At 49.8% G+C, this 26,375-nt stretch overlaps 9 protein-coding genes across 9 annotated transcripts; 4 read left to right on the forward strand and 5 right to left on the reverse strand.

The window, feature by feature from the left end:
• Window positions 1-3,522: 3,522 nt before the first annotated feature.
• VFPPC_07779 (glycosyltransferase family 90 protein) lies at window positions 3,523-5,659 on the forward strand (the record flags this gene model as incomplete). Its single annotated transcript, XM_018286587.1, has 2 exons — window positions 3,523-4,471; window positions 4,539-5,659. 2 exons carry the CDS (start codon window positions 3,523-3,525, stop codon window positions 5,657-5,659), a joined length of 2,070 nt encoding a protein of 689 aa, XP_018143278.1.
• An 808-nt stretch (window positions 5,660-6,467) lies between these two features.
• On the reverse strand, window positions 6,468-7,231 carry VFPPC_07780 (hypothetical protein; the record flags this gene model as incomplete). Its single annotated transcript, XM_018286588.1, has 2 exons — window positions 6,468-6,715; window positions 6,763-7,231. 2 exons carry the CDS (start codon window positions 7,229-7,231, stop codon window positions 6,468-6,470), a joined length of 717 nt encoding a protein of 238 aa, XP_018143279.1.
• A 346-nt stretch (window positions 7,232-7,577) lies between these two features.
• On the reverse strand, window positions 7,578-9,470 carry VFPPC_07781 (ribosomal RNA adenine methylase transferase; the record flags this gene model as incomplete). Its single annotated transcript, XM_018286589.1, has 2 exons — window positions 7,578-9,124; window positions 9,185-9,470. The coding sequence occupies 2 exons, from the start codon at window positions 9,468-9,470 to the stop codon at window positions 7,578-7,580; spliced, it is 1,833 nt and encodes a 610-aa protein (XP_018143280.1).
• A 668-nt stretch (window positions 9,471-10,138) lies between these two features.
• VFPPC_14304 (vacuolar protein sorting-associated protein VPS4) lies at window positions 10,139-11,543 on the reverse strand (the record flags this gene model as incomplete). Its single annotated transcript, XM_018292073.1, has 3 exons — window positions 10,139-10,360; window positions 10,416-10,866; window positions 10,924-11,543. The coding sequence occupies 3 exons, from the start codon at window positions 11,541-11,543 to the stop codon at window positions 10,139-10,141; spliced, it is 1,293 nt and encodes a 430-aa protein (XP_018143281.1).
• Window positions 11,544-12,425: 882 nt separating this feature from the next.
• Window positions 12,426-13,004, forward strand: VFPPC_14305 (prefoldin subunit 6; the record flags this gene model as incomplete). The annotated part of the gene is made up of 4 exons (XM_018292074.1): window positions 12,426-12,486; window positions 12,555-12,625; window positions 12,682-12,806; window positions 12,878-13,004. The coding sequence occupies 4 exons, from the start codon at window positions 12,426-12,428 to the stop codon at window positions 13,002-13,004; spliced, it is 384 nt and encodes a 127-aa protein (XP_018143282.1).
• Window positions 13,005-13,848: 844 nt separating this feature from the next.
• VFPPC_07782 (endosome-associated ubiquitin isopeptidase (AmsH)) lies at window positions 13,849-15,593 on the forward strand (the record flags this gene model as incomplete). Its single annotated transcript, XM_018286590.1, has 3 exons — window positions 13,849-13,986; window positions 14,065-15,359; window positions 15,413-15,593. 3 exons carry the CDS (start codon window positions 13,849-13,851, stop codon window positions 15,591-15,593), a joined length of 1,614 nt encoding a protein of 537 aa, XP_018143283.1.
• A 1,836-nt stretch (window positions 15,594-17,429) lies between these two features.
• VFPPC_15993 (hypothetical protein) lies at window positions 17,430-17,915 on the reverse strand (the record flags this gene model as incomplete). The annotated part of the gene is made up of 1 exon (XM_018293746.1): window positions 17,430-17,915. The coding sequence occupies one exon, from the start codon at window positions 17,913-17,915 to the stop codon at window positions 17,430-17,432; it is 486 nt and encodes a 161-aa protein (XP_018143284.1).
• A 700-nt stretch (window positions 17,916-18,615) lies between these two features.
• VFPPC_14306 (phosphotransferase enzyme family domain-containing protein) lies at window positions 18,616-19,947 on the reverse strand (the record flags this gene model as incomplete). The annotated part of the gene is made up of 2 exons (XM_018292075.1): window positions 18,616-19,413; window positions 19,465-19,947. 2 exons carry the CDS (start codon window positions 19,945-19,947, stop codon window positions 18,616-18,618), a joined length of 1,281 nt encoding a protein of 426 aa, XP_018143285.1.
• Window positions 19,948-22,277: 2,330 nt separating this feature from the next.
• Window positions 22,278-25,870, forward strand: VFPPC_07783 (linoleate diol synthase; the record flags this gene model as incomplete). The annotated part of the gene is made up of 5 exons (XM_018286591.1): window positions 22,278-22,578; window positions 22,639-22,877; window positions 22,935-23,127; window positions 23,182-25,250; window positions 25,316-25,870. The coding sequence occupies 5 exons, from the start codon at window positions 22,278-22,280 to the stop codon at window positions 25,868-25,870; spliced, it is 3,357 nt and encodes a 1,118-aa protein (XP_018143286.1).
• Between the last annotated feature and the right edge of the window lie 505 nt (window positions 25,871-26,375).

The following is a 26,375-nucleotide window of genomic DNA, read 5'->3' on the forward strand; positions in this document are numbered from 1 at the left end:
GACGATGACTGACGCGACACCGCGTCACAGGCTGCGTGGCTGTTGGGCTTGTAATTGTTTCGAAGGGTATCTGGCCAGGGTTGTGGATTGATGCGGAATACGATACTTGGTTTGAAATGCAGTCGTCTTGTTGTCTAGCGAAATGGGCCGCCAATGCTTGATCTTTTGGAGGTTGTCGGGCTTCTTTAGTGTCTGGTGTTGCTAAACAATCAACGTCTGTGGTTGACGCGCCTTGTATGGTGGGGTCTGGTGCGAGTGAGTGGGCACATGTGCAGCTAATTACAGACGACATCTGGACTCTCTGGTAACATTGAACTTGGGGAGGTGGGGCAACAGGTGCCGTCCACCTGTCAACTGGTGCCTGGCATTAATTGATGTCTCGTCTGATGTTCCATTCTTCAACTGCCCAGATCTTCCACAGATTGACTTTACTTGAGAACATGGACCTCTTGGCGGACAAGCGAACGGCCTTGGCAGGGTTCACAGAGAGCAGCCGTCGGGAGTCTGGGGCAGAGGCTACCAGACTTGTATGCGACACAAACAAACAAACTTGACACTACTGGCTGATATTGAGAGGATGTTGTAAGTGATGTGATGCACCAGACGGGTCCCACGCCATATGCAAGCCGGTGCCTTGGCGATATCGATTGTTTTTGCCTGGTCTTCTTGCGAGATGCGGCGATGTATCCGATTGAGAATATGGTGTCGTGGCCACGGACAGTAATACCCAGTTGTTTTGTTTGGGCCGTACTTGATTGTTGAAAGTTCTTCGACCAGTACAACCTCTTATGCTCACCAGACTGCTTTAAGAATACACGTACTTACACCGCGCCATACAAGGCTATGCTCATGCCGATCCGATGTTGCAGTTGGTCCAGATGTCCCTTTTAATGCCATGCACGGCACAGAAAATCCCGTGCCGCATGCCGCCAATTTTACAGGTGCGGCTAACATGGTTTAATGCGTCCGGTCTGTTCTGATGCTCCGTAACATGCGTCGGATCGTCAATCATCTTCACCGTTGTGAAGAACGTTGAACCAACAACAGGCTAACAACCTAGTAGTCGACTGCCAATCTTGGCAAATTCTGGAAAGAGGGAAACAAAGAACACCAGCCTTGCAGGGATAGGCAGCATGAGACGAGAAAGTACCAGACGCCAGTCCATACTTTTTGTGAACCCGTTGCATAATGATTTCAACGCTGACGCCTCCCTTCATTCCATGGAGAGTGTCTTTCATGCACTTGCGACCAGCGCAGACAGAGCCCATGTAAGGCGCCAATCTGGTCTGGTTTCTTCTGCAAGCCCCTCTCCCTGCAATTTGATCATTTGTGCGAGACCAAGGGCCTCTTTCAACCATCGAGTTTGCCCTTATCACATATCGAATTCCTTCCAGTCTTTCCCCTTCCGTGTCACCTTGGGCCGCAACGTTCGTATTATTACGTGTCAGCTCTTTACGCTCCACATTTTCAATGTATGGTGCATCCCGATTCCCGACTAGTTCGTCCTATCCATCCCCCTGACAAGACTAGTAGACGGCAAAATTGCATCTGGCAGCTGGTCCCAGAATGGTCACAGATTGACGAAATTGATTGTCGAGATGCAGGCCGGATATTACCAGCTGCTCCTTTTGCCCTATGCCGGTCTGGCCTTTTGTCTTGGGACGGGACTCTGTGGCGCTGAGCCTGAATTAACGTTAAGGCTAGTTTGCATTTGACTGCCTGTGATTAAATCCGGTTGATGTCTGGAACTCCCGTCTGGGCTGTGCGATAGTTATATGATACAGAGTCGCAGCAAATTGTGCTTTGTTCCAGTTAACGCTTTCTCCACAGCACGTTGCACTTTGGCGTGATTGATGCCAAGAACTGCGGTTCCTACAAATCACGTCTCCAGAAACAGGAGCATGGGGCGCTCGGTGATCAATCGTTACTGATCGTCTTTATCGGCGATGAGACGGAAGTAGTCATCAGGGGAAGCAGTTGTGTCGCCCTGCCATTAGCCACATCACCATCTCCTTTTTTCTTTATCACAAAAATTCAATGTTCTCTTCTCGTTGCTGACGTTGTCGTTTGAGCTGGCGTTTTGTGGCTCACGGCCCTGGGCGACAAAACTCTTGGTTAGCATCTCTGATAACAGCACAGGCTTCGTGTTCGACCTATAACAAAGAGAGAATAAATAAATCTGGTCCCATTGTCAAGTCTCGGACGGAGTACGAGAAAGGGGGACTGCCACTAAGTTTGTGGCGCTCTCTTAGGCCAGCCAGCGCCCCAGCTTCAGACTGCGAGAATCCATTCGATGGTCGTATGTAATGTTTCCGGGCTGAGCTAGGGGACGCCGTACAGACAAAGCTGACCACGACAGCACTTGAGCATCAGCCCAGTTTGACCGAATCACCAGTCGTGGTTTCCTTTCTTTTTCGCCTCTCACGGATTGACATGTACGAGGCCTGTATCAACACACTTTGCAAGACATGATTCGATGTCGCCAGAAATTTGGGCCCTTGACCAAACAGCCAGGGACTGGAATTTGATATTTTCTGTCTCGTCACTGAAGCATCTAATTTACTAGTGCACTTCGCTTGTTGTACGTGTCGATGTCTTGCCTTGTCTTGTCCCATCCGAGCTTGACCAAACTTGAACCAGACGTCTCTCACTTTCTTGTTCACCACGCGTGGCTCTCGCGACTGACTGCTCTTTCCTTTACAACGTGCCTCGCTCTGTCAACCAAAAATTTTCTTCTCTCTTCCACATCTTCAGCAATCATTGATTTCGTGGCTCCGCCGTCGAGCATTTAGCGTGCATCCGGGAGATTATCTCTGTTGATTACGGCTGCTACAAGGGACACCCCTGACTGAGTCCAGGTCCAGTCTGCTTTTCTGCTTTACCTTGTCTACTTTATCCTATCGACCACACTTGACACCTCGAATGCGAATCCACCAAACGATCCACGCCACTAAATCACCGCACCCACAATTAGAATGCTTGACCGGCCTGGCTGTTGACGACCAACACCCAACTCAAATAAGAGGCTCCCTGTCCCTTGACCTGTTTGTCAGGTCCCTCTGTCATTTGTTGCAGCAGCCTACGTCAAAGTGAAGCAGCGCCCGCGTATGCCTGGAATTGGGCTGTTGCAGACGGCTCCTATTCCCGAATAACGACCGTAGGGTTACGCAAGCAACGGACGCCGCAAAGCTCGGTCGCCTACAATCACCAACCATCGCCTCCAGCCTGGAGACTGGCATTTGACCCTGAACTTGGCCTTGGTTGAGCTTGTCCTGGTTGCAACTCGTTGCCAGTTGCACCACAAGACTCCCGCTCGACGATCTTGCCTCTGGCCACGTTCCAATCTCCCTTGCGACAAAGTGCAATCAGTTCGTCGCAACCCAGGAAGCGACGGTCGCACTGATTTTCAACCACTACGTTTCGCCGCCTGAGGAAGAGGACCACTGTCCCACCAGCGAATTCACCACTTTCTCCTCGCATGTGGACGGTAACCACGAATTCTGCCCATCTATAAAGGACAACATGCCAAAGATGCTGGGTCCTGGACCCTTCCCAAGACGGCCGTCAGGCTTTCTACGTTATGCTGTTCTGGCTGTCGTATTCTTGACAGCCCTTTGGATGTTCCACCACAGCACTGATGACCTGGTCCGAGTTGATACACCTATGACCCATCCAGTTGGAGGGTCCAAGGAAACTACTCCCCATAGCGACACCACCAACAAGGACAAGCCCGTCGATTCGAATCCCGTGAAGCCCCCTCCAGTAGTTGGCGGCGGCAGCGAGAATTCTGATTCTGCAAAGACCTCAGTTGGCGACTCTCCCAAGTCGCCACCGCCCGCCAAGCAGGACGATTCCAAGCGACCCGGAGGTGGTGTGCCGGTCAAAGACTCCGAGGGTCGTCACCCGATTGACAAGCTCATTTACGATGCGCAGCGCCAGTTTGCGGCAATGTCCTCTGGAGAATCGAAAACCTTGGAGGAAGCCGCACAGGCCTATCGCAAGGCTCGTGGGAGACACCCCCCCCCTCACTTTGACAAATGGTTCGAGTACGCCCAGGCGAATAATGCCATGATTGTCGAGGGATTCTTTGACCAGGTTTATGAGGATCTCGAACCATTCTGGGGCATCGACCCAGCGCCGATGCGTCGCGAGGCAAGCCAGTTTGAAATGACCATCAATGTTCGCAATGGTACTGCCATTGCACACAGCGATTGGCCGTGGACTAAGATCTGGCTCAACATGACCAAGACGATTGAGCATTTGCTTCCTGATATGGATATTGCCTTGAATGCCATGGATGAGCCTCGGTTGGTTGTTCCATGGGAGGACATCAACGGATACATGAAGAACGCCTCGCATACACGAAAGCTACCAAAGGCGAAGAAGATGGTGAACAAGTTCCGTTCCTGGCCACAACCAAAGACTGGATTCTTGGCTGGTGACATTGAGGACAAGAATTGGGAATCAGATGGTAAGTGTCAGCTACAACCGTCATGTGGCCCCTGAACAGATGTAGAAACTGATACAAGTCGAAACAGAGTTCTACTGGAAAATTGTTCGCCGTGGCTGCCCTCCCACGAGCCTGGCGAGAACTACGGAACTTCAAACATCGTTTGAAGAACCACCCGCTATTACCAATACCTACGCCGAACCTCACCTGTACAAGGGCTACGTTTCTAACTATACCAAGTCGGTCCAAGTATGCCATCAGCCTGATTTGCAGGGCCTTGAAGGCATTCTCATCCGACCGCTATCAACAAAGTCGACCAAGGTCATGTTTCCCATGTTTGGCGGCTCCAAGTTGACTGTCAACAACGAAATCCTCATGCCAGCGCCCATGTACTACGCCGAAGAAGAGCGCTTTCTTGGTAGCGGTGACCACGGCGTCGAATGGTCACAGAAGGAGAAGAAGATTATCTGGCGCGGTGTTGCTACCGGTGGCAGGAATAAGGAGACCAACTGGCGCGGCTTCCAACGCCATCGATTCGTCGCCATGAACAATGGCACCAAGATTGCACGCGTCGAGTCCGGCGAGGACAGAGCCGAGAACTTTGTTCTTCCCGCAAAGGAATACGGCGTACAGGCACAAACAGACAAGAAACTAGGACCTTGGGTTGACGAATTCGCTGATGTCGGCTTCATCGACCTGATGTGCCACACCCCTCATTCGGGAAATCACTGCAACTATACGGACTTTTACTACCATCCTATTAAAGGCATTAAGCTGAGCACACAGTTCAACAACAAATACTTACCAGACATTGACGGCAACTCCTTCTCCGGTCGATATCTTGGATTTCTGCGATCGACGTCCCTCCCAATCAAGTCGACCATCTTCCGTGAGTGGCACGACTCTCGTTTGGTTCCATGGAAACACTTTGTGCCCATGGACAACCGATTTGGCGACTACTACGGAATTATGGAATACTTCCGCGGTTATGAAGGTCGCAACGCCCACGACAAGACCGCCGAAAAGATTGCCATGGAAGGCAAAGAGTGGGCAGAGCGAGTTCTTCGCAAGGAGGACATGCAAATATACATTCTGCGCCTGCTGCTTGAGTACGCTCGTGTCATGGACGATGACCGCGAGACCATGGGCTGGGTGGACGATGTGGTGAAGAACCCGTCACTTGAAAAATCATGGTCATGGTGGTGGTGAAGAGAGAGGCTCTAGTGTATTTTATTTTGTCCAGGGATTCTAGCGGAAAAGAGCGAGATCTGGCGATTTCGCTGGCAGAGGGGAGTAGACTCATAAACGCATTTACTCGGTTGGCCATCTTTTTCTTGGCAGCAGCAACCTATGATATTGGATAGGGATCAAGGCGATATGGCGTTTTGGTGAGGCTTCGAAGACCTCAACTTTATGTATGACATTATGTGGCAGGTGGGCGGGAGAACTCGGCATACGGTATACCTTTTGACAATTGAAGCGAACGCAGTGTATGATAGGCGTGGCTAATACAAGTTTATCAATACGTTACTTTTCACCGTTCACGGTGTTCGCATATCGCGCATCAAAAGCTCAAACACATGCCAGGTGCATATTCCTGAAGCAACTACTGCATGACAAGATCAGCCATTCCCACTAGTCATTCATAGTTGTCTTTGTCAAACCGGGCTCGCAAATTCAGATCTGAATCTACTTCCTGGTATGGTCCTTCTTGGGGTTCTTTTTGCCTTCTTCTCCTTGGAGTTCTCCTCCTCGGGCTTCTTTTCCTCGGCATCTTCCTCCCTGGGATCCTTCTCCTTGGATCTCTTTGTCTTGGGTTGAATAAGTCAAATTCTGCTTGTAACCCATGCCCCCTCGGCATCACACTACAAGTATCCCACAACTCTCTCACCGAGCATGAAGCTGCACCTTACTCTCCTCAACAGATCACTCAACCCACCAGTCATATCACACATCTCATCCCACGCACAATGACAATTTAAAACACCTCCGTCTTCACCCTCCGCGTAATCATCATCTACAACCCGGCCACAATACACCCCATCCTATACATGACCAAATCCTTACCAAACTTATGCGCCATAGCCTCCAACAACTTCTGCCTCCGAGCCTTGAACAGGCCACAAAATCCATCCGGCATAGGAAGACGCCTCCTAATCCCACTATCGACCTGAATTCTCAAAAACGGCATAATAACATCATCATCATGCTCGTTATTAATACGCATCTGTATCGCTTTCGGCGCCGTATACACAGCCCTGTACCCTGTGCTGTATCAGCACACGCCACACAATTTCACACGATATACTCACCTGAGTCGGTTACATTTCCAGTTGTAGCATCCCCATTTTTATACTCTACGAATTCCGTGTCCAGTGGCTCGTGGGTGATTCTCAGAAATACCTTGAGCACATCGATGAAGTGCCGCTTTGTGCCTCTGTAGCCCTCCGCTTCAAAGTACCCGTTTAGTTTGACGCTGACGTTTTGTATTACCGGGGGGGAATTGTCGCGGGTGAGGACGGCACTGGGAATACTTAGGGTTGTGTTGCAGGATCGGAGGGGGCAGTGCGTGTTGAGGAGCTCGACTGTTTCCCAGGGGGGGTGGTCGAGAGACCAGTGCTCGCGTTGGTCTGTGGGTGAGATGTATACGTTGCTGATGTCGGGGCTGATCCAGATTTGTTTGTCAGTTATTCCCCATTTCTTGGGGAAGGAGGGGAAGAAGTCGTATGAGATGGAGGCGGTGGATAGGGGGAGGAGGAGGAGGGTGGTGAGGAGCTGCATTGTAAGGAGGTTTTGTTTGTAAGACCGGTTTGGTGGTGATGAAAATTTGGAGAGAATGAGGATGATAAGGAGGGAAGAATAAGTATTGGAAAATATAGTCAGTTGGTGGTGGCTTGGTTGGTGTGCGTGGTGGTGAAGCTTGTTTTAGGCTTATTGTCGATGTACTAGCTATGCAGATAGACTTTGCACTCAGATAGAGATACTGCCAGCAAAGTGTCCTTGGAAAGGTATTCATACTATACATTCTATGTCTATTTATGTCCCATGATACACATCGTACAATGTAATTATACAAGCCTCCTTCGTCTACACCCCTTGATATAATATGGTACGAAATCATACATCCTTAAACCATCAATCCCATAGCAGCGGACTTGCCATCGTCCTCATCGCCCTCCCCATCACCGTCTTCCACCAACCTCCCCAGCATCTGCGTATAACTCGGTCTAAAAGGCCAGTTCATCCACGCCTCCATAATCTCCGCCCACTGCTCCTCATTCATCGCCCGCACAGAAAGCGCCCCATGTCCAGTCATGGGCGTACCGCCGCGAGCCAGATCCCTCACACTAGGACATTCCGTAATCAACTCTCCAAAACCACCCCACACTCCCTCCATGGCCTTATGGATAGGCACCAAGGTATGGTGGAACCAGAATCGCAGCATTACCTCTGACATGTCCCCTGAGCGCGTACTATTTGGGCCGTGCTGCTTAAAGACGGGATGCATGGTCTTTGGCTGGATATCGAGCAGTGCTGTCGGCGCATTGGGAAAGAATTCTTCCCCCTTTGCAGAGAGCGGTTCGTACGCCCTTCTGTCCCAGAGTAATGACGGCGTTGGCTGTCGAAAAAGGTGGTAGCTATCCTTTAGTCCGTTGAACTCGTTGCGCGCATTCTTTTTGAGATTGTCAATCTTGTCGTTCCAATCTGCGTTGGCCTTTTCAAACTTTGCGGGTGAGGATGCCGCCAACTTTTGTACTGCTTCTCTTTCCTGGAGAAGCTCCAAATACATGAGTGCGTCCTCTTGGTCGTACTTTTCACGCTGCCGTAGCGCTTTTAGTCTTTTTGCAGACTCGCTTGATTCTGGATTCTCCTGCTCAAGTGCTTCGAGTTCCAACTTAAATGGCCGGCTCAATGTAGGCGGGCGGACACCGGCTAGCTCCCGTCCCTGGAGTTCTGGCTCGGCTTGCAATTTGGCGTACATTAGCGTCTCGCGTCCTTTGGGCATAGACAACCCACCAGCCTTCATCCTTTCTATCGTCTTGCAAGCAGACTCAATGTTGATCCATTCGTCACGAAGCGCATTGCGGTCCTGCACCTCTGCATCCAAGCCGGCAACTTCATGGACCCATTCGCACGATAACTCGGCCTCGAACGCACTTTTCTTTCGGCGATTGATCGAGCGTGGGAGCAATCTTTTCTTATCCTCATCATTGACCCATATGAGCATTCGGACCAGTCCATAGCGCTGAAATAGGGTGGATGTGGATATACTCGACATGAATTGGTACAAAACCATGGTACTTATGCTGTCGAAACCGTGAAACGACTTTTTCGGAAACATGGACAAGTTGGCCGTGACAAGAAGCGTGTCGTTGCGGCTAGGGGCCTCGTTTTCCACCACCTCTCGCTGATCTGGCAGTCGCGTGCGAATCATTTCAAAGAGATCTTTCCACACTAGGCCAGACTTCGGTATCAGCTCGACATTCTCTTTGGAGAGGAGATCGTCGAGAAACGGGTTGTATAGCTCGGCATCGAGATCCATCATGACATGTTTGCGAGGCTGTAAGAAGTCATGGAGCTTCCGGCTCCATACTCCTGCTCCGGGGTTCAAATCGACGAGATCGCATCCTCGGTGTCGCTCGAGTGAAGGGCCAATGTACTGGATGATGTCGTCTACGATTTTCTAGTTAGTTTAAATTACCAGTCCAAACTGACTGGCTTTAAATGGCTTACCGCACAAGCCTTCGCTCACTATATTGACTCTGCGAGGCTCAATCGCAGTGGCCTTCTTCCCGCCACCTTGTCTCTTCTTCCACACGCCGGTAAGGTTCAGTTTGCGCGCAATGTCGCTAGTCACAGCAAGCATTGGAGATGTCGGTTTTGTCTTTGCAATTGAGTCATCCGTAGGCTCCTTTGCGGGCTTGGACCTTGCTCGTTTCGCTTTGGGCTTTGTCACCTCTGTCTTGGATTTGGCCGCCTTCGTCTTGGTGGTTGTTACCTTGCTGCGGACATGGAGCATGACTGGTCGGGCAGCCAGCCTCGCAAGAGAGTTGTGGCCATGGCGAATTGATGCTAGCATCAAGGAACGATGTTTTGGTCGCACCGCTGTAGCTGCGTTGTTGGCTGGTAAAGGCGAGTGTTGGTCGAAAATCGCAAGTTATTTTGGAGCTCTCTTTAGCTTGCAGTTCCGTCACCCACTCCCATGCAATGCAGATTTCCAAGGGTCCACCCCACCAGGCCTCGAGCTTCACGTCCGCACGACAAGGACTTGATGTTACCCTAGAAGTTACGACATCACGGTCAGCCAATGACACATCCAAGTATGAATGTTTGTTGAAATCGTCGTTTATGTATGGGGAAAAATCTTTCTACATATTGCCACAGTTGTAAATTCAATCGCGATGTTGCAGCTCATCCATCCACAACCCGCGGCTCGTTGACTCGGGGCTATAGATATGGACGTAGTGCAGCGAAACTCGCTTTAGCCTTGACAAGGGACAGGTTATAAACAGTAAAACATGCCCGCCTTGATCGCACCAATTCTCCAATGGCTGCCATTTATTGCGTTATCACACCAACTCCAAGGAATCAATATAAATTTGCAAGCTCGCCAAAATGCCGACAAAAACTCCCGAGGACGCCGTCATGCTATATGTTTGTATCGTACCGAACCATTTTGCGTCATGATCAAGCGCCTTCACTTCCGAATTCGTTGGTCCAGTCGATTTGCTTCTCAATATCCTCCTTGGACACTGTAGGATGCGAATCCTCCAGAGCCATCTCAAAGTCCTTCAGGGAGACATCAGGCGCCAGAAGTTCATCCGAATTGACGCCGTCATAAGTCATTTCGATTTTTTCTGGATCGCCAGGTGAGCAGGGCGTCAACATTCGCTTTCCATCTTTCATGACCTATTGCGTGTTAGGAGGTTGCTTTTACCTCAAACGTGACACAGATGATACTTACAGCTTTGAAATGGGTAGCTTGCAGAATTTTGCGGACAGGGCGCATCAGAGCATGTTGTACTACGTTGGCAATATCACTACCGGAGAATCCGTCTGATTTATTGGCAAGAGTGTTGTAATCTCCGGCTTGTAAAGCAGTGTCTGTATCGCCAACGGCAAGCTTGAACATTCTTGCCCTGCCGTTCAGGTCCGGGAGGCCGATGTGTACTCGTCTTTGGAATCGTCGACGAATGGCAGCATCAAGTTGCCAAGGAATATTGGTAGCGCCTAAAACAAGTATGCCTTTGCTGTCATTGCCCACACCGTCCATTTGGACAAGGATTTCGGTCTTGATACGTCGAGAAGCTTCGGATTCACCTTCGCCACGGGGTCCGCACAGAGCGTCGATTTCATCAATGAAGATGACTGACGGCTTGTTCTCTCTAGCCATGGAGAAGAGAGCCTTTACGAGTCTGCCCAACGCGTAACGTTAGTTAGCTCTTCGACTTTGTGGAAGACAAGGAACAAACCTTTCACTTTCACCCATCCACTTGCTCACCAAGTCTGAGCTGCTAATACTAAAGAATGTACTGTTGGCCTCCGTTGCTACGGCTTTGGCAAGATAACTTTTTCCGGTACCTGGAGGCCCGTAGAGCAGAATACCCTTCCACGCCTGACGTTTGCCCTGGAACAAACTGGGAAACTTGATGGGCAACACGACGGCCTCCTTAAGAGTCTCCTTTGCACCCTCTAAACCGGCGATATCCTCCCACCGAACGTTTGGTCGTTCTTGCAGGATGGCTCCAGACAAGGCATTTCTGAGCTTTTTGCTGTCATCGTCCTCCGGAGCACCTTTACCCTTGCCGGTAGTTGCACCATTTGCACCCATGAGAGACTTGCCGCCGTTGGCATTCGTGTCGGCCTCAGACTGTAAGAATTGCTTGAGCTTTTCGGCGCGATCAAGATACGTCGCCATCTTCTCCTGCATCGTTGCCTTGAGAGCCTTGTTCTTCTCCCACTTCAGGGCCTTGACCCATAACTCCATGCTGGACATGTAAAGGTCGAACGCCTTTTGGTATTCTTTGGCATGGTCGGCAGCAATAGCTTTCTGGACCTCGGCTATAGCCCGGTCGCGGAAGTTGGTCGACATGGCGGCGTCGTCTGCAGTGTAAGCTTTTGCAGAATCGTGCAGAATTGGAGGAATGACGGGTCTGGAGTTGAGGGGTGGAACAAGTGGCGTATTCAAACTGCGCACGGAACAATGCTAGAAGTATTGCTACTCAAGCAGACTGAAGACTAGATGTTGAAGTCGGTGGAAGGGGAGGAGAAGCAGAGGAGTAGTGGTGGGATGCGAAGCCGGTGTTGAGGCGTGATGCGGTCCTAGGCGAGGGCACGAAGGTGAGGTCAACATCAAGAAACGTCAGTGTCGTCCACTTGACGTCTGGACTCTGGAGCTGGAGTCTGGAGCCAGGCAGATGGTCAACTTGTGGGCTGGTACCTGGCTCTCCTAAGATTGGCGGGGTAACAAGCAGGTATCGACTTGGTGGGGGTTATTTGGCTTGACTGGGAGTCAAGTAGCAATGGCAAGGACTGGCCGCGTTTTGATGGCTGGACAACTTTGGATATCTAGTCCAGGCATTTGTTAAACCAAAATTTGCTATTCACTGCCGCCTAACGATCACTGCCTTTGAAGTCTGCTGCTCGGAGCCTTGCGTGTCTGGGATATTTGGTGTACGTAGTGCGTTCTGGTGCCACCAGTCAACCTGGCTGGCTTGTGCCCGTTTTGCATGGTTTTGGTGGGGCAGAATTGACTGGAGCTCTGTCCAGAATCCATACGTCTGGAGACCAGTTCGTGGGATTCAACTTTCAACCCCCCGAGACGTCTATCTGGGCTTGCTTACTCGAAAGCAAGCGGCGCCAACAAATCAGGGACGACATCAATACCCCTGCCTAAAAGAGAGGAAGTAAATCCTTTTTGTATTTCACACTCTCCGAGCCGCCCTCACTTCCCCCATAGCAACTCTCCGGAATCATGGCCGACGTTCAGGCTAAGCTTCAAGCTTTGTCTGACGAATATCAGAAACTGCAGCAGGGTAAGTTCGTCCCACATGGCAGCGCAAATGCATTTTGAAAAAGCCATCAGCTGACAAACTATAACCAGATCTTCAAAACACTGTAACGTCAAGGCAAAAGCTCCAAAGCCAACAGCAGGAGAACGCTGGTGTCTACAAGGTTGGTTGAACCAACCTCACCACCTCTATTGGGATAGCTACTAATGCTCCCTGTAGGAGTTTGAGAATTTGGGAGAGGGTGAAACCATCTACAAGCTCATGGGACCCGTACTTCTGAAGCAAGACAAAGTTGAGGCAGAAAGCACCGTCAAAGGACGTCTGGATTTTATCGCCGGTGAAGTGTACGTTCCCCAGTCAAATGGTGCCTACAGATGCAAATAGTCCTGACTTGTGGCTAACTCTGACAAATCAGGACAAGATTGGAGGGCCAGATCAAGGAAAGTCAGGAAAAGCTGGAGAAGAAGAAGGCAGAAATCATTCAGATCCAATCTTCTGCTCAAGCCGCTGCAGGAGGAAACGCGCCTCCACAAGGACAATAGATTCAGCCAAAAGTTAATTGCACAGTATACCCCGTGATTATGGCATTCGCTGGCTGGATATGGCGATGAATCTGGGTAGAAACTCTTGATGTGACTGTTGATTTCCGCCTGCCACGAACTGCTTCTCATCTGTCCGTTACATGCCAAGAACGATATGTTGACCATGGCGTCGTCCTTATCATGACTCCCGCTGATGACGCAAACATTGTCCATATATTTAATGCTGCCTTGACACAAGCAGGGTTATAGGTGACGGTTGCTGGTCCAGGCACCGGTATTTGCAATGGATGTTTGTCGTGGCGTGTTCCTGCATGGAGCGTGATCTCAACAAGGTTCCAACAACCCGATTGCCCTTGACTTGAGCAAACCTCAATACTATGCGCAAATCATATCTGCATTGACACAAATGAGAAAAACCCAGTATCTCCCTGGCACTTGTATTTTTTTTTCTTTTTTTCTTTTTTTTTTTTTGACTTCAATGTTTCCAGCCTGTTCATGTGGGCTGAAAGACAGACATAGTTCAAGGTCAAGCGTCAAGCCAAGATCACAGGGCGACCTGAAACTTGCCCCACCAATACGTGAGCACTTGAACTTTGAATGCTCAACAGCTGGCAGCCCACGTCACCAGTCTCATCACGTTCCACCTTGAGCTGCCGACTTTCTCCATCCGCACTCCAACATCTGCCATATTCGCACAGCTATTTGCGGAGCATGGAGAATGCATAAGTACAAAGTGTTATCAGTATGAGCCCAAGCAAGCCTGGCACAGTACCCTGAGGCCGATTTGCCCTTGGCCAAATCACAGTGACGAACGTGGACAGCCCACTTGGGCGAACAATCCAACATGAATACCAGGTCAGGCATGAGGCCAGCGCGGCCGCAAAGCGTGAAGGAGCTTGTCGCCCAAGCTGAAAACTTCACCTTTAACGCGAATATCCCCTTCAAACACTGGACCAGAGCCGCAGAGACTTTGTACCAAGAGGTATGTTGGCTGTAGCCACTTCCTGGAGCAGTCTGGACCTCTGGCCTGGTTTGGCGCACGAGACTAACAAATACGAAGGCTTCATTCGCCCTGTCCGACGGAGACTATGGTCGAGCTTATATGATGCTGTACCGACACTCAGTGCTGGTCCTAAAATGCCTTCAGACGCATCCTCAATTCAAAGACCCCGAAAGTCGCAGAGCATTCCGACCTCTTTCGAAGCGAATAGACCGTGTGATTGCTGACCTCGAAGAAATCAAACCCCTAATCAACGACGAATACGCAGAATGGGAAAGAATGACACCTGCAGACTCGAAACCGTCGAAACAAAGCCAACAAAAACCACCTTCGAGCTACGGGGATTTTGCAGCTCGTGACCCCAGTCTAAGCGGCAATGCGACCGTTCTGGACGCATCCGAGAATCAAGAACTGGCCGTAGAGCTGGCACAGAAAGAGTTGGCTCGGCGAGATACAGTTCGACAAGCGAACAGACAAGCCCGAGTTTATGGAGACACCATTCTCTCGCCTCGCTTCGGCGATGGACAGAGGGTCGAATTGGACCTTCAAAGTCAAATGGAGGCTGCCCGAAGAGCTACGGACTCATCTCAGCGAGATCGATACGACCACGACAGCCGCAGAACAGCGCCTTCATCGCACAGAGATGCGATTCCACAATCGTATGCGTACCCGTCGATATCGAAGTCGCGGCCCGTCCAATTTGACGAATCCTCCCACAAGCCATTATTACCACCCAATTTGCCTCCACCCAGCCGCCCGCCCAAAGAACATGTATATCCTCCCAGAGAGTCATCCTATACAACTCGACACGAATTACCGGCCGTCCCGGATAAGGTTCCTGGAGAGGATTTGTATACACCATCCTACTCAAGATACGAAGTGGTGACGAGTCAACCTCCTGTTCCTCCAAAACGAGCACAAGATGGCCCGCCCCTCCCTAAGAAAGAAAGACTTGCATTCAAGCCAGGGGCATATCTTGAAAATGGAGACCCAATTCGCTCCGTATTTCTTCCTAGTAAGCTTCGAGCTTCATTTTTGAGCCTGGCAGCAGAAAATACAAGGAAGGGCCTGGAAATGTGCGGCATCTTGTGCGGGACACCAGTTAATAATGCATTGTTCGTGCGGTGCTTGCTCATTCCAGACCAAAAATGCACATCTGACACATGCGAAACGGAAAACGAAAGCGCAATATTCGATTACTGCGCCGGGGAGGACTTGATGGTGTTGGGCTGGATTCACACGCATCCGACACAGACATGTTTTATGAGCTCTCGAGATTTGCATACACACGCTGGGTACCAGGTTATGATGCCAGAGAGTATTGCCATAGTTTGTGCGCCAAGATTTACTCCATCGTAAGTGTCAATATCTTGCCTCACGTCCAGACTTTACACTGACTGCTGCCCAGATATGGTATATTCCGACTCACACATCCGCCTGGTTTGGACCACATTTTGGACTGTAGGCAATCGGAAACGTTTCACCAACATTCGATTGACAACCTGTATCGGGAGACCGAACATCCAAACGGCCATGTTTATGAAAGCGACAGGATGCCATTCGACATTAAGGACCTTCGCACGAAATAATGAAGCGTGTACATTGAAATCGACGCCGTTTACGCAGTGTCATCATGAAATTTTCTAGAACATATAAGGGCCGCGGCCCATGAGAATGCTGCCCATGGAAGTCGATCAACTTGTAATGGCGACAACAACAGAGATGCTGGGCCTATACGAGTCTTGGATGCAGGTAACGCTGCGCCCCACGCTTGCTCATACCAAATTTAAGCAGGAACCCGTGAGGAAAATCATTCTCCAAAACTCCTATATTTGTAGAATATGATAGAATATTTATGTCTAGTTTCTACAATCTTACCTGGGATTTGCAGCTGTTTCGCGCAGAGCCAGAGTAGTGCCAAAGGCGCTGGGCTTATCTCAAAATCACAAGGGTGCTATACAGTCCGGAGGGAACCTCGCCCGACGTTTCCGGACCCATATGTGTCTTGGTTTCAGCATCGTCGTGTTGCTTGATACGTGCCAAAGATTTCGAGTCGTATGAGCCATCCCCCACCTACGACAAAACTTATGATAGTGCATATTGGATGTGACACAGCTGGAGAGACCGCCTTGACCCAAAGGGTATTTTCATGGAACAGAGTTCAGCAAGCAGCTCGATAAATACAGATTGTAAGCGCCTTGGAAGTTAAGGAAATTTGGTTGATTCAGTCTCAGTGCGGCAGAGAGGATATTGAGACTGCTTCTAATTCCAAGCTTGGCAGCGGGGGCATCCTTGAACCCGTGTTTGCATCTCAGCCACTCCAACGTCATGATGAGGGAAGCTGAACAGAGGAGTACATGGGGAATATTTATGGAACTAGCCACGAGCTACTGGATACCCATCGAGAAGACGCCGGTGATAGATTCGAACGATGGTGACCTACGACATCCTCTGAGAAGCAGAATTAACGGCCCTTGATTACCGTGATTACTATTCAATCCTGCAAATGACATGGCTGCAGACAAAAATGTAATTACGCTAAAATGGGCGAGTGACGACTTTGGACTGGGAGAATGGGAGCTGATTGGGGAAGCCAACATCTCGACAACCAACAAAGTGTTGGCCGCCAAATTGGCCTATGCTGTCATACATAGTAGTGAGCGCGGAAACCGCCAATATTTGGGAACGGGCCTAGGCAGCAGCGATGATGCTTTCAACAAGGGAGTCGGGCACAATATATCACACGTCCATAAGTTGTTGTGCTTTTGGTGCCGCATAGGGCCGGCGGTTCTACTGGGTTTCGATGAAGTTCCATTCTGTGCTGAAGGTTTTACTAGTTATCTTGTCATTGCAAATCAAAATACAGAGGAACGAATAATGTGAGCTGTTCAACCAACTGTTCCCCCTCCGCTTTGAAGATCTAACTCAGTTTCTCAGATAGCACAACTCTCAAGCCAAAGCAAAGTGAAACCTTGCAACCAATTCAACATAGCCATATTCAACTTGTCTCTGACAAAGGTCGAGAGAGCCTATTCACGTTAAAACCAGTAGTAAAAAGACGACATCCGTTATGTAGCATACCTCAATGTATAGTGGCTGGTTATTTGTTACAAGTGTGAGAATGGCCTTGACCATAAACTGCACCGCACCTCGAGCACTGAACCTGGTTGTTGGAAGAAGGCATATCTGCTGCTAAAAGGCAGTTATGAGAAGGATAATCAGGGAGAATGTTTGGGAATAAATCTTGGAGTTGACTGACTGATGGAGTTTGTTGAGGAGGGGATAGTCGACTTGATGGGCGCTGGGAAGGCATGGTTTTATACCTGCCAGTGATGAGGGTTGTGTTGCCTACAAGGCATTCTGTTCCGCCTGTTGCATCTTGCAGAACCAACAGGATTTTCAATAACTGGAAAGAAGCTCAATTATCACCAGACACATCGCGTGGGAGTTGAACAAGGCGTTTCCGACGTTGTGAAGCGTTCTTTTGAAAAGTGTCCGAACGACTCTTCAAGAATTATGTCTATAGCAGCTTGCGGAACCAACAACATTCTCAATAAGGAAAAAGGAGCCCAATAGTCACCAGACACACCGTGTGTGGGAAGGGGACAAGGCGCCTCCAACGCTGTCAGGCGTTCTTTTGAAAAGTGTCCCAACGACCTTTCTTCCGGCACACCTCGGGGCTTTCTTCTCTGTGCACATTTGACCTTCCCTCCAATGAAGATTTGTTGCTCGGCTGAACCCTGTTGGATTATACCAGCACGGATTGCACATGCCATCAAAGTGATTGCCGAAGATGGGTGCCAAAATATGCAAGACCCAACGAAGGTAAGGCATCTAGGGGATGTAGTAGAACAATCATTTGTTCTTGAATCCTTCGTAGCTGCCTTGGAATGCATCTCAACAAGATACATGGGGACCAGATCAGCCCATCTAGGTAAAAGCCATTCATTGTGGCTCTCTGATATTGACAACGCATCATTCAGCCTTTGAAGATTCTTCTGATTGATATGCACTTGGAAGATTATAGGGAAGCCCAGGAGGGCTGAGGACACGTCTTCCAGCTGATGAAGGGGGTGCCTACGCGTCGCTAGGAGCTTATCGTGGTGCAGTTATGGAATGGTGAGTCCCGAGGAGTCTATCGGTGAGAATCACAAACAGTAGTTTACTAGACCTTGGGGCGTGCTGGCGCCGCAAAATTACTGTAGGAAGTTGCTCCTGTGAAATGGGAGCTTTCCGGCAGCGAATTCATAAAGTTCCATTTTAGGCGAGTGGATTGTTTGTGAATCATGTCTTTTCTCATTTCAAAATGGCTCCCAACCGCAACACGGCCCCGAATGTACGGGCTGCCTTCGAACCCGATCATACATCTCTAGTAGCTTGTCCCTTGCGACTTTAGACCCCTAACCATCTTGGCAAAAGCTCAGTCCGCTTAAGAAGCACGGCTCAAAGGATAGGTTGATGGAGCCACAGGATGTAGATAATCTTGAGAGAGTTCGGAAAGAGAAGCAGCCATAATGATAAAGGCAGAAAGGGCCAGGGACGATTTTGCCTGTCATGTGCTTGCTTGTTCAAGGTTACAGGTCTGTACCACACCCACCGCACCAGATTCGCTCATATCATCTTGTTTGACATCTGCTCGAGATATTGGTTGGCTCCCTCAACAGCAAAATTAAATGCTAGGCGCACCATCTCGCGAACCATGGCCTCGTCTTGCTCCGGCGCATCTCCAAGTTTAGAGAAACAAGCATAGATCCTAGAGGCCGGACTTTCGAGGACCTCCGCAAATTCATTTCCAAGACGCACTCCTTTTTCTGCGAGTTTTGCCTCCGCTTCCCGGAACTTCTTGCAATACAGCTCCCTGGTACGAGCCTGCCGTGATATTTGCTTGTAGGCGAGGTGTTGAGGGTCATCTAGTATCATTTTGATTCTCTCGTCTGGCCATAAGAGTGGAAAAGGCATTGGGTAGTGGTTAATTTGCCAAGGAGCAGTTTGAGCGAATTCCCAATCAATAATGGCTAAGAAGTTCAAATCTTCATCGACGATAATGTTTTGTGTGCCAAGATCCATGTGGTTAAGGGGATATTGTGCGGAAGATTCCTGGAAGAACGTGGTAGATTGCACGATGTCCAAGAAAACTGACGCACCCAGCCTGTGAAATTCCGACCGGCCCTTGCCAGCACGGCTCGCTCGGTACAAGGCTGCTTCTCCAAGGGCCGTAAAGTACTCAATAGCGTTGGAGAAAGGTCCTTGTGACATCAAGCCTTCTATTGCAGCGGAAGATAACCTATCAATGATGGGTTCTCCGGTTATTGTGATACCGGAGATAGATCCAATCTGTGGATATGTGAAGGCTGCCAGACACGTTTGCATCGTTGTCCACTGGGCCAGGACATGCTCCAGTTTCGAAATCTAGACATTCGTTAGAACAGTCGATGGATATGGGGGTAAAGAGTAACTGACAGGCAAGTTACAAAGGTCTGGCACAACGTCTTGCAGCGTGTTCCCGCGAAAGCCCTCTATGAGCATGTAGATAGCGCCAGCATTGGCAGCAAGCTGGGACCCGGTTCCCTCATAGGCAAACACCTGAGGTACGACCACATTTGAGAGACGCTGCCTCACGAAACGCATCGCAGAAACCTCGCACGCGATGGAATACTCTTCGTCCTCCTCACTCACTGTTTGCGGAATGTCGGGGTGGCGAGGCAGTCGAACACGGGCGATGACGAGACTATCATCCTCAGCGACCAGCTCAAAACAGATCCAATACTGCCCTGCGGAAAAGGGCTCACTCATGCTGAATTTCTGGCCTTTGATGAGCTCGGCATGATTTAGAAGTGCCTTTTTGTCCAGTTTGGCAATCAAGCCCTCGAGTCTTTCCTTCATGCCGTTATAGTTCCAACCCTCATATGACGTCCATCTTTGGCTTGGGGTAAATCTTGACATGTCGAGTACGTTGGATATGCACTGCTGTGGCGTTGAGTTTATTGTGCTGTGATGACTTGGGATTATTGATGAGCTGAAGCGATTGTATCTGGCGTGATGACGGTGAATCTCCAACTGTTACCGCTTCTACACGTGACACTGTTGTTTGTTAAACATGTCCAACAGTTGCGCGCCCATGCTTCAATCAATTGCGTTTGACCAAACCAAGCCAACTTGACCCTGAGGCTTGCTTGATGCACACAGGAGCGACACATCCCCATGCTTCCGGAGCGTATGATGGTAAGTAAATCTTGATTCTTGGGGTGATAACTTGTAAGATCGTAGGAGACTCGTCTAGTTTGTAGGAAACATTACATATCCTACACTAACTAGCTATGTACAGGGTTCTACGAGCTACTCCGTACGCTGCACGTAATCCGCCATGGAGATGGAAAGCGAAACAGAGCCTATAGTGAGTGCTCTGCATCCTCTGCTTTGTGAAACAAAAGTAAAGGCACCGCGGGAAGGCTCTCTTGCCGTGGAATGTCTCGCACGGAGGAGCAACGTGATCGGTCTCGTTTATCATCAGCATGTCGGATGAGGTGCAGCGGAGAGCACAGATTATGCGCCTGGAGTTTGTTTAGGACTTTGACTCTACCCTGCGAACTGACAACCATGCTGGCTTGATGCAACCAAGCCATATTCCCCAAGTTTGCAAAAACCAAAAAAAGAGGACCTGGGTTGCCGGGCAAGAACATGCTTGGTTGGGCCAGTCTCGCATAGTTGTGATATTCATTACACAAATGGTATGGGAAAGCGGAAAAAGATCTGCTGAAAGTTGCATCCGTGGCTGGCGTTGTCTCGCCTGTGGACAGGGAATATCTGGTCGACAGACGAAATTCCTCGTCTCCACAACGGGCCTAGACCAGACGGATTGGTAGATTGATGTCCCTTGGACATCGCCTGCAGTGAGCTGAAAGGACGCCACGAACAAGGTCAATCTGCACATCGACATTTTCATTGCAGTCTGGCTAGCCGAATTATTGCCAATCACCAGCTCCTTGCGGCATGCTGCAGCGGCAGTGGTTGCATAAAGGTGATTTGATACATCATCTCGGCCTTTGGACCCATCGAGTACTGTGGACATACCGGAGCCAAACCATTGCTCTTTGGGGGCCTTTCCCCTTCAGCATCGACCGAATTTGGTGTAGGGAATATCGATGGGATGATGAACTATACTTGATTAAGTGCCGATGTCAACATGGGTGCTGGTTCCCTTGTCAATCGGAAGTTTGACCAGTTTGTTGGGAACTCCTCCGTATTTTGGCACCAGATGACCTGGGTTGTACTGGGAGAATAGCCATCACGATTCGAGCTCACCGAGCATGCAAAACATCCCAAGAAGTATCATGGGGCTGCGAGGGTTAACTTTGGAATGCCAACTTTGAAAGTACCGGCAGCGAGGTCGGGTAGCTCAGAGACACAGTAAATGGAGCTGTGACGCTCATTACAACATCTGTTGCCGTTGGCCAAGCCGTTCCGCTGCCACCGCCGCCCTCCCACACATCCCGTCCCAAAGCTAAGCTATCCGGTTCCGCCGTTGGCAAAGAAAAGACTTGAGGGTCGGGCCGCTGTTGACAAGGGTATTTGTTTGGTGTGCCCAGGTTTATGTGACTACACCATCAACCACATCAACCCCCAAAATGGACCTGAGGACCCTGTCGACGCGGTGAGCTATCCCTTTCCAGCTCCGTTGTCACGGAACTGATATTTGACTGGGTCTCGTGTTTTACGAATTGGGCCACTCCAATTTGCCCTTCAAAAGCCACCCTGGTGTGCTCGCCCCAATATCTCGGCCACGACTTGGGTACGTAGCATCTGATCTGCGGAAATGACGCAGCACCTACGCTCTGATGTGTTCTATCTTGCAATTGGAGTATATTTCTTTTTATCCCACAAGGGTGGGGAAGTGCCAGATGATGTGTGGATAAATCTTGAGCAGCTACACCGTCAGGACAGCATTGCTTGACCAATGTGTGTCAACAGCCTTGGTCAAGCTGTCCGTGACCGTCGTCAACTCAAGCAAGGATCCCGCTGCGATGTGGTTCGAGGCTTGCGTCCAGTAACCGGATAGGCATGGCGTCTCATGAAGCTGGAGAGAAGGTGTCGACCTTGCTTCCCTTTGGATCGACTCGCCTGATGTCGTCGTGTCTCAAATGTGGAAAGTCTGGTGGTTTGCCATGGACGGACGGGCAGATCCCCCTCATATATAAAGCAAACACAGCCGGGTCACTGCATGAAGTTCTCTCTCTCCCGGTTGACATCACTGAGAAGCAAACGCCGTATCAATTATGTCTCCAGGAGTAGAGTCCAAAGGCGAGAGTGCAGCCAATGGCGCACAAAATGGCAATTACACCAATAGCACACAGGAAAATGGCCATCACGCCCAAGGGAAGGATGCTTCGACAAAAGCTGCGCAGCCTGCGCACGCTCAAACGCCCGGACAGAAGAAAACCTCATCAATTGGAACTTTAATGCAGCTACGAAAGGCATCACAGCGCCCTCTCCCTACCGAGAGGCGCGATGGCACGTATCGAACCACACTTAGGCGACCGGGAATCATGCAGGACCTCAAGTCATTTGGAATGGGTGGTGAGTTAATTCATTGGCCGTACCTGCGCGGGTAATATTTTTGCTGAATTCTATGTGCAGACCTCAAGACTCTTAGGGACATCGTCTCCGCCAAATTGAAGGGTCAGACTCTTCAAGACGACAAGACTATGATTATGGAACGCACTATTCAGTTAGTCGCTACGATGCCGGATAAGTCGAAGAGACAAGAGATTCTCACCAACTCATTCATTGATCAATTGTGGAACTCACTCGATCACCCGCCACTGTTGTATATGGGCGACGAGTACAAGTATCGCCAACCCGATGGAGCTAATAATGTGAGTAACTGTTCTAACCATGTTTTTAAGTTGATACGTATTGACATCATTATCTAGAATCCATTGATGCCAAAGCTGGGAGCGGCTAGAACACCATACTCGCGCACTTGTAAACCAGGCCCGGCCAACATGGGAGCGCTGCCAGACCCAGAAGCTATTTATGAGGCGGTCATGGCTAGAGATGGATTCAAGAAGAATCCAAACAACGTATCTAGCATTCTGTGGTATTGGGCGACCATTGTTATTCACGGTGAGTATTGAGTTCAAAATCGACGTCGCTCGGCTCACTGATTTTGAAAAACAGACTTGTTCTGGACCAATGCAAAGGACCCCAACCAAAATGACTCTTCATCATATCTGGATCTATCTCCATTATACGGAAATAGCAAAGAAGCTTGCGACTCGATTAGAACTTTCAAGGAGGGCAAAATTAAGCCAGATACATTCGCTGATCGGCGACTGATTGGCAATCCGCCCGGAGTCTGTATCCTACTCGTCATGTTCAACCGCTTCCACAACCACGTTGTGACAACCTTGGCTGCCATTAATGAAGGCAACAGATTCGCAAAGCCGGCGCCCAGCTTGGAAGGCGACGCCCTTGCAGCAGCTTGGAAAAAGTATGACGAGGACTTGTTCCAGACAGCCCGTCTAGTCACTTCGGGCCTCTACATCAACATCACGCTAGTAGACTATGTACGCAACATTATTAACCTCAACCGAGTTGATAGCCAATGGACACTGGATCCGCGACAAGAGATGGGGGTTGCCAAAGGCACTTCCAAAGGCTCGGAAAGTGGCGTCGGGAATGTCGTCTCGGCCGAGTTCAACCTTTGCTACCGCTGGCACTCTTGCATTTCCGAGATGGACGACAAATGGATCCAAGACTTTTATGCCCAGCTTTTGGGTGACAATCCCGGCGAGTTGAATCTACAAACTCTGATTAAAGCTGTCAAAAGATTTGAGATGTCTATTCCAGAAGATCCTGCGGAGCGTACCTTTGGAGGGTTCACCCGTGGTGCTGATGGATGCTTCAACGATGACGAGCTGGTCAATGCCATCTCTACAGCGATTGAACAACCTGGTGGTGCCTTTGGAGCACAGAATGTGCCTCGCACCATGAAGCCGGTTGAGATGTTGGGTATCATTCGTGGCCGCAAGTGGAATCTCTCGGGTCTGAATGAGTTCCGCAAGCACTTTGGACTGAAGCCATACGACACATTTGAAGAGATTAATTCCGACCCTGGTGTTGCGGATGCTCTTCGAAATCTGTACCAGCACCCCGACCATGTTGAATTGTACCCGGGTATCGTGGCTGAAGAAGGCAAGACTCCCATGGTTCCTGGTGTGGGAATTGCTCCCACCTATACCATCTCCAGAGTGGTGCTTTCTGATGCTGTCTCTCTGGTCCGTGGAGACAGACACTATACAACAGACTATCATCCTGGCTACTTGACCCAATGGGGATTCAATGAGGCAAACTACGACTTTGACATCAACCATGGGTGCGTTTTCTACAAGCTGTTCATTCGTGCGTTCCCCAACCACTTCAGATACAATTCGGTCTACGCACACTATCCAATGGTCACGCCACCTGAGAACCGCAAAATTCTCACAAATATCAAGCGCGTGGATCGCTTCGACTTTAGCAGACCTACGCACACCGGTCCTCGAATAAACATTACCTCATACGGTGCGGCCAAGCACATCCTCACAAACCAGGACAAATACAAGGTTGTATATGAGGAGGGCTTCCGATACCTATTCGGGTCAGTTGGCAGCAAGTTTATGCTCTCTGGCGATGAGCCTGCTCACGCAGAGCAGCGTAAGCTTATGCAATCCCTGTTGTACAAAGATGGTTGGAAGGCATCTATGAAGAATTTCTATGCCTCGATTGCAAAGAGACTTTTTGCTGAGAAGTCTTACAAGATTGCTGGCAAGACACAAGTCGACCTCATTCGTGATATTGGCAACCGAGCTCACACGCACTTTGCTGCAAGATTGCTCAACCTGCCACTGAAGTCGAGCGAGAACCCCAAGGGCGTCTTTTCAGAGCAAGAGCTGTACAATATTCTAGCAATCATTTTTGTTTGCACCTTTTCTGACATTGACCCTGTCGAATCGTTCGCTGTGCGACAGAAGGCCAAGGAATTGACTCAACAACTGGGTCAGGTTGTTGAGACTAATGTCAAGTTGACCAAGTCTCTGGGACTTCGTGGCCTTTATACTGGCCCTGCCCCCAAGAATGATCTTCTCTCTCAGTATGGTGTCAATCTTGTCAAGGCGCTGGCAAAGACAGGACTCAGCGCACACGATATTGCATGGAGTCAGATTCTACCCCTTGCGGCAGGTATGGTGCCTAACCAGGCCATGGTGGTAAGTTGATGCCGATAACTAAGCCGGTTCCTTTCAAGTTGAATACTAATCCATGGGCCATGTAGTTTGCCCAAGCCGTCGATTGGTACCTCTCTCCAGAAGGCCAAGTACACATCCCCGAAATCCAACGCCTGGCGCTCGCCGAACCGAATGAAGCAAATGATGCCCTCCTCCTCGGCTATGCCATGGAAGGTGTCCGGCTAGCTGGTGCGTTTGGCACCTACCGCCAGGCTGCTACCGCCGACGCCATCAAGGAAGACGACGGGCGGGAGATCCGAATCGAAGCCGGTGACCGTATCTTTGTGTCGCTCGTCTCGGCGGCCCGTGAGGAAGCCTACTTCCCTGAAGCAAGTACCGTCAACCCACGACGACCGATCGAGTCCTACATCCACTACGGCGCAGGACCACATGCGTGCCTGGGCAAGGAGATCAGCCAGGTGGCATTGGTAGAATTGTTCCGCGCACTGTTTAGGAAGAAGGGGTTAAAGAGAGTTCCTGGCGCGCTCGGCGAGCTGAAGAAGGTTCCTGGACCGGATGGCTTCTTCGTATACATGACGGAGGATTGGGGCGGCGTCTCGCCATTCCCCACGAGTATGAAGATAACTTGGGATAATGAGTAGGCGACGCGACTAGAATTCCTGGCTGGGTTGTTTGATTGAGATTTATTATATACCAAATTGTGTAGGGTCAATTTATTAATAAAGTATGTCACGAATATGTTGATATGGTTAAGACGAGCTTGACGTTCCTTTCTGGGCGCAGGAATAGCACAACTCCAACATTTGAACTCTGACCTGCCCAGCAGTTTCTCTGTACATTTGCTCAGAAGGTGCATGGAATAACTAAACATAAAATACGAACCCCGCAATGACCTGCAAGCTCGCTTGAAACCATGTAAGCACTATGCCTACTTTATTATGATGCAGCCAACTACCATTATGGGATTGGCCGATATGGTATGCGAAACAAGACAACACGACCAACATCTCGTATTTGGCCAGTCTGGCCCATAGTGTGCCTGGTAAGGCGTGCCTGCAATGTGAGGGAAGGAAGACACGCGAGGTACTTAACTCAGATGCGTCTGCAATTTTCTAACTAAACAACGAAATATAAACGCCACTGAAA

The sequence above is a fragment of the Pochonia chlamydosporia genome, chromosome 4, assembly GCF_001653235.2.
Source record: "Pochonia chlamydosporia 170 chromosome 4, whole genome shotgun sequence".
In the NCBI taxonomy this organism is placed as follows: Eukaryota; Fungi; Ascomycota; class Sordariomycetes; order Hypocreales; family Clavicipitaceae; genus Pochonia; species Pochonia chlamydosporia.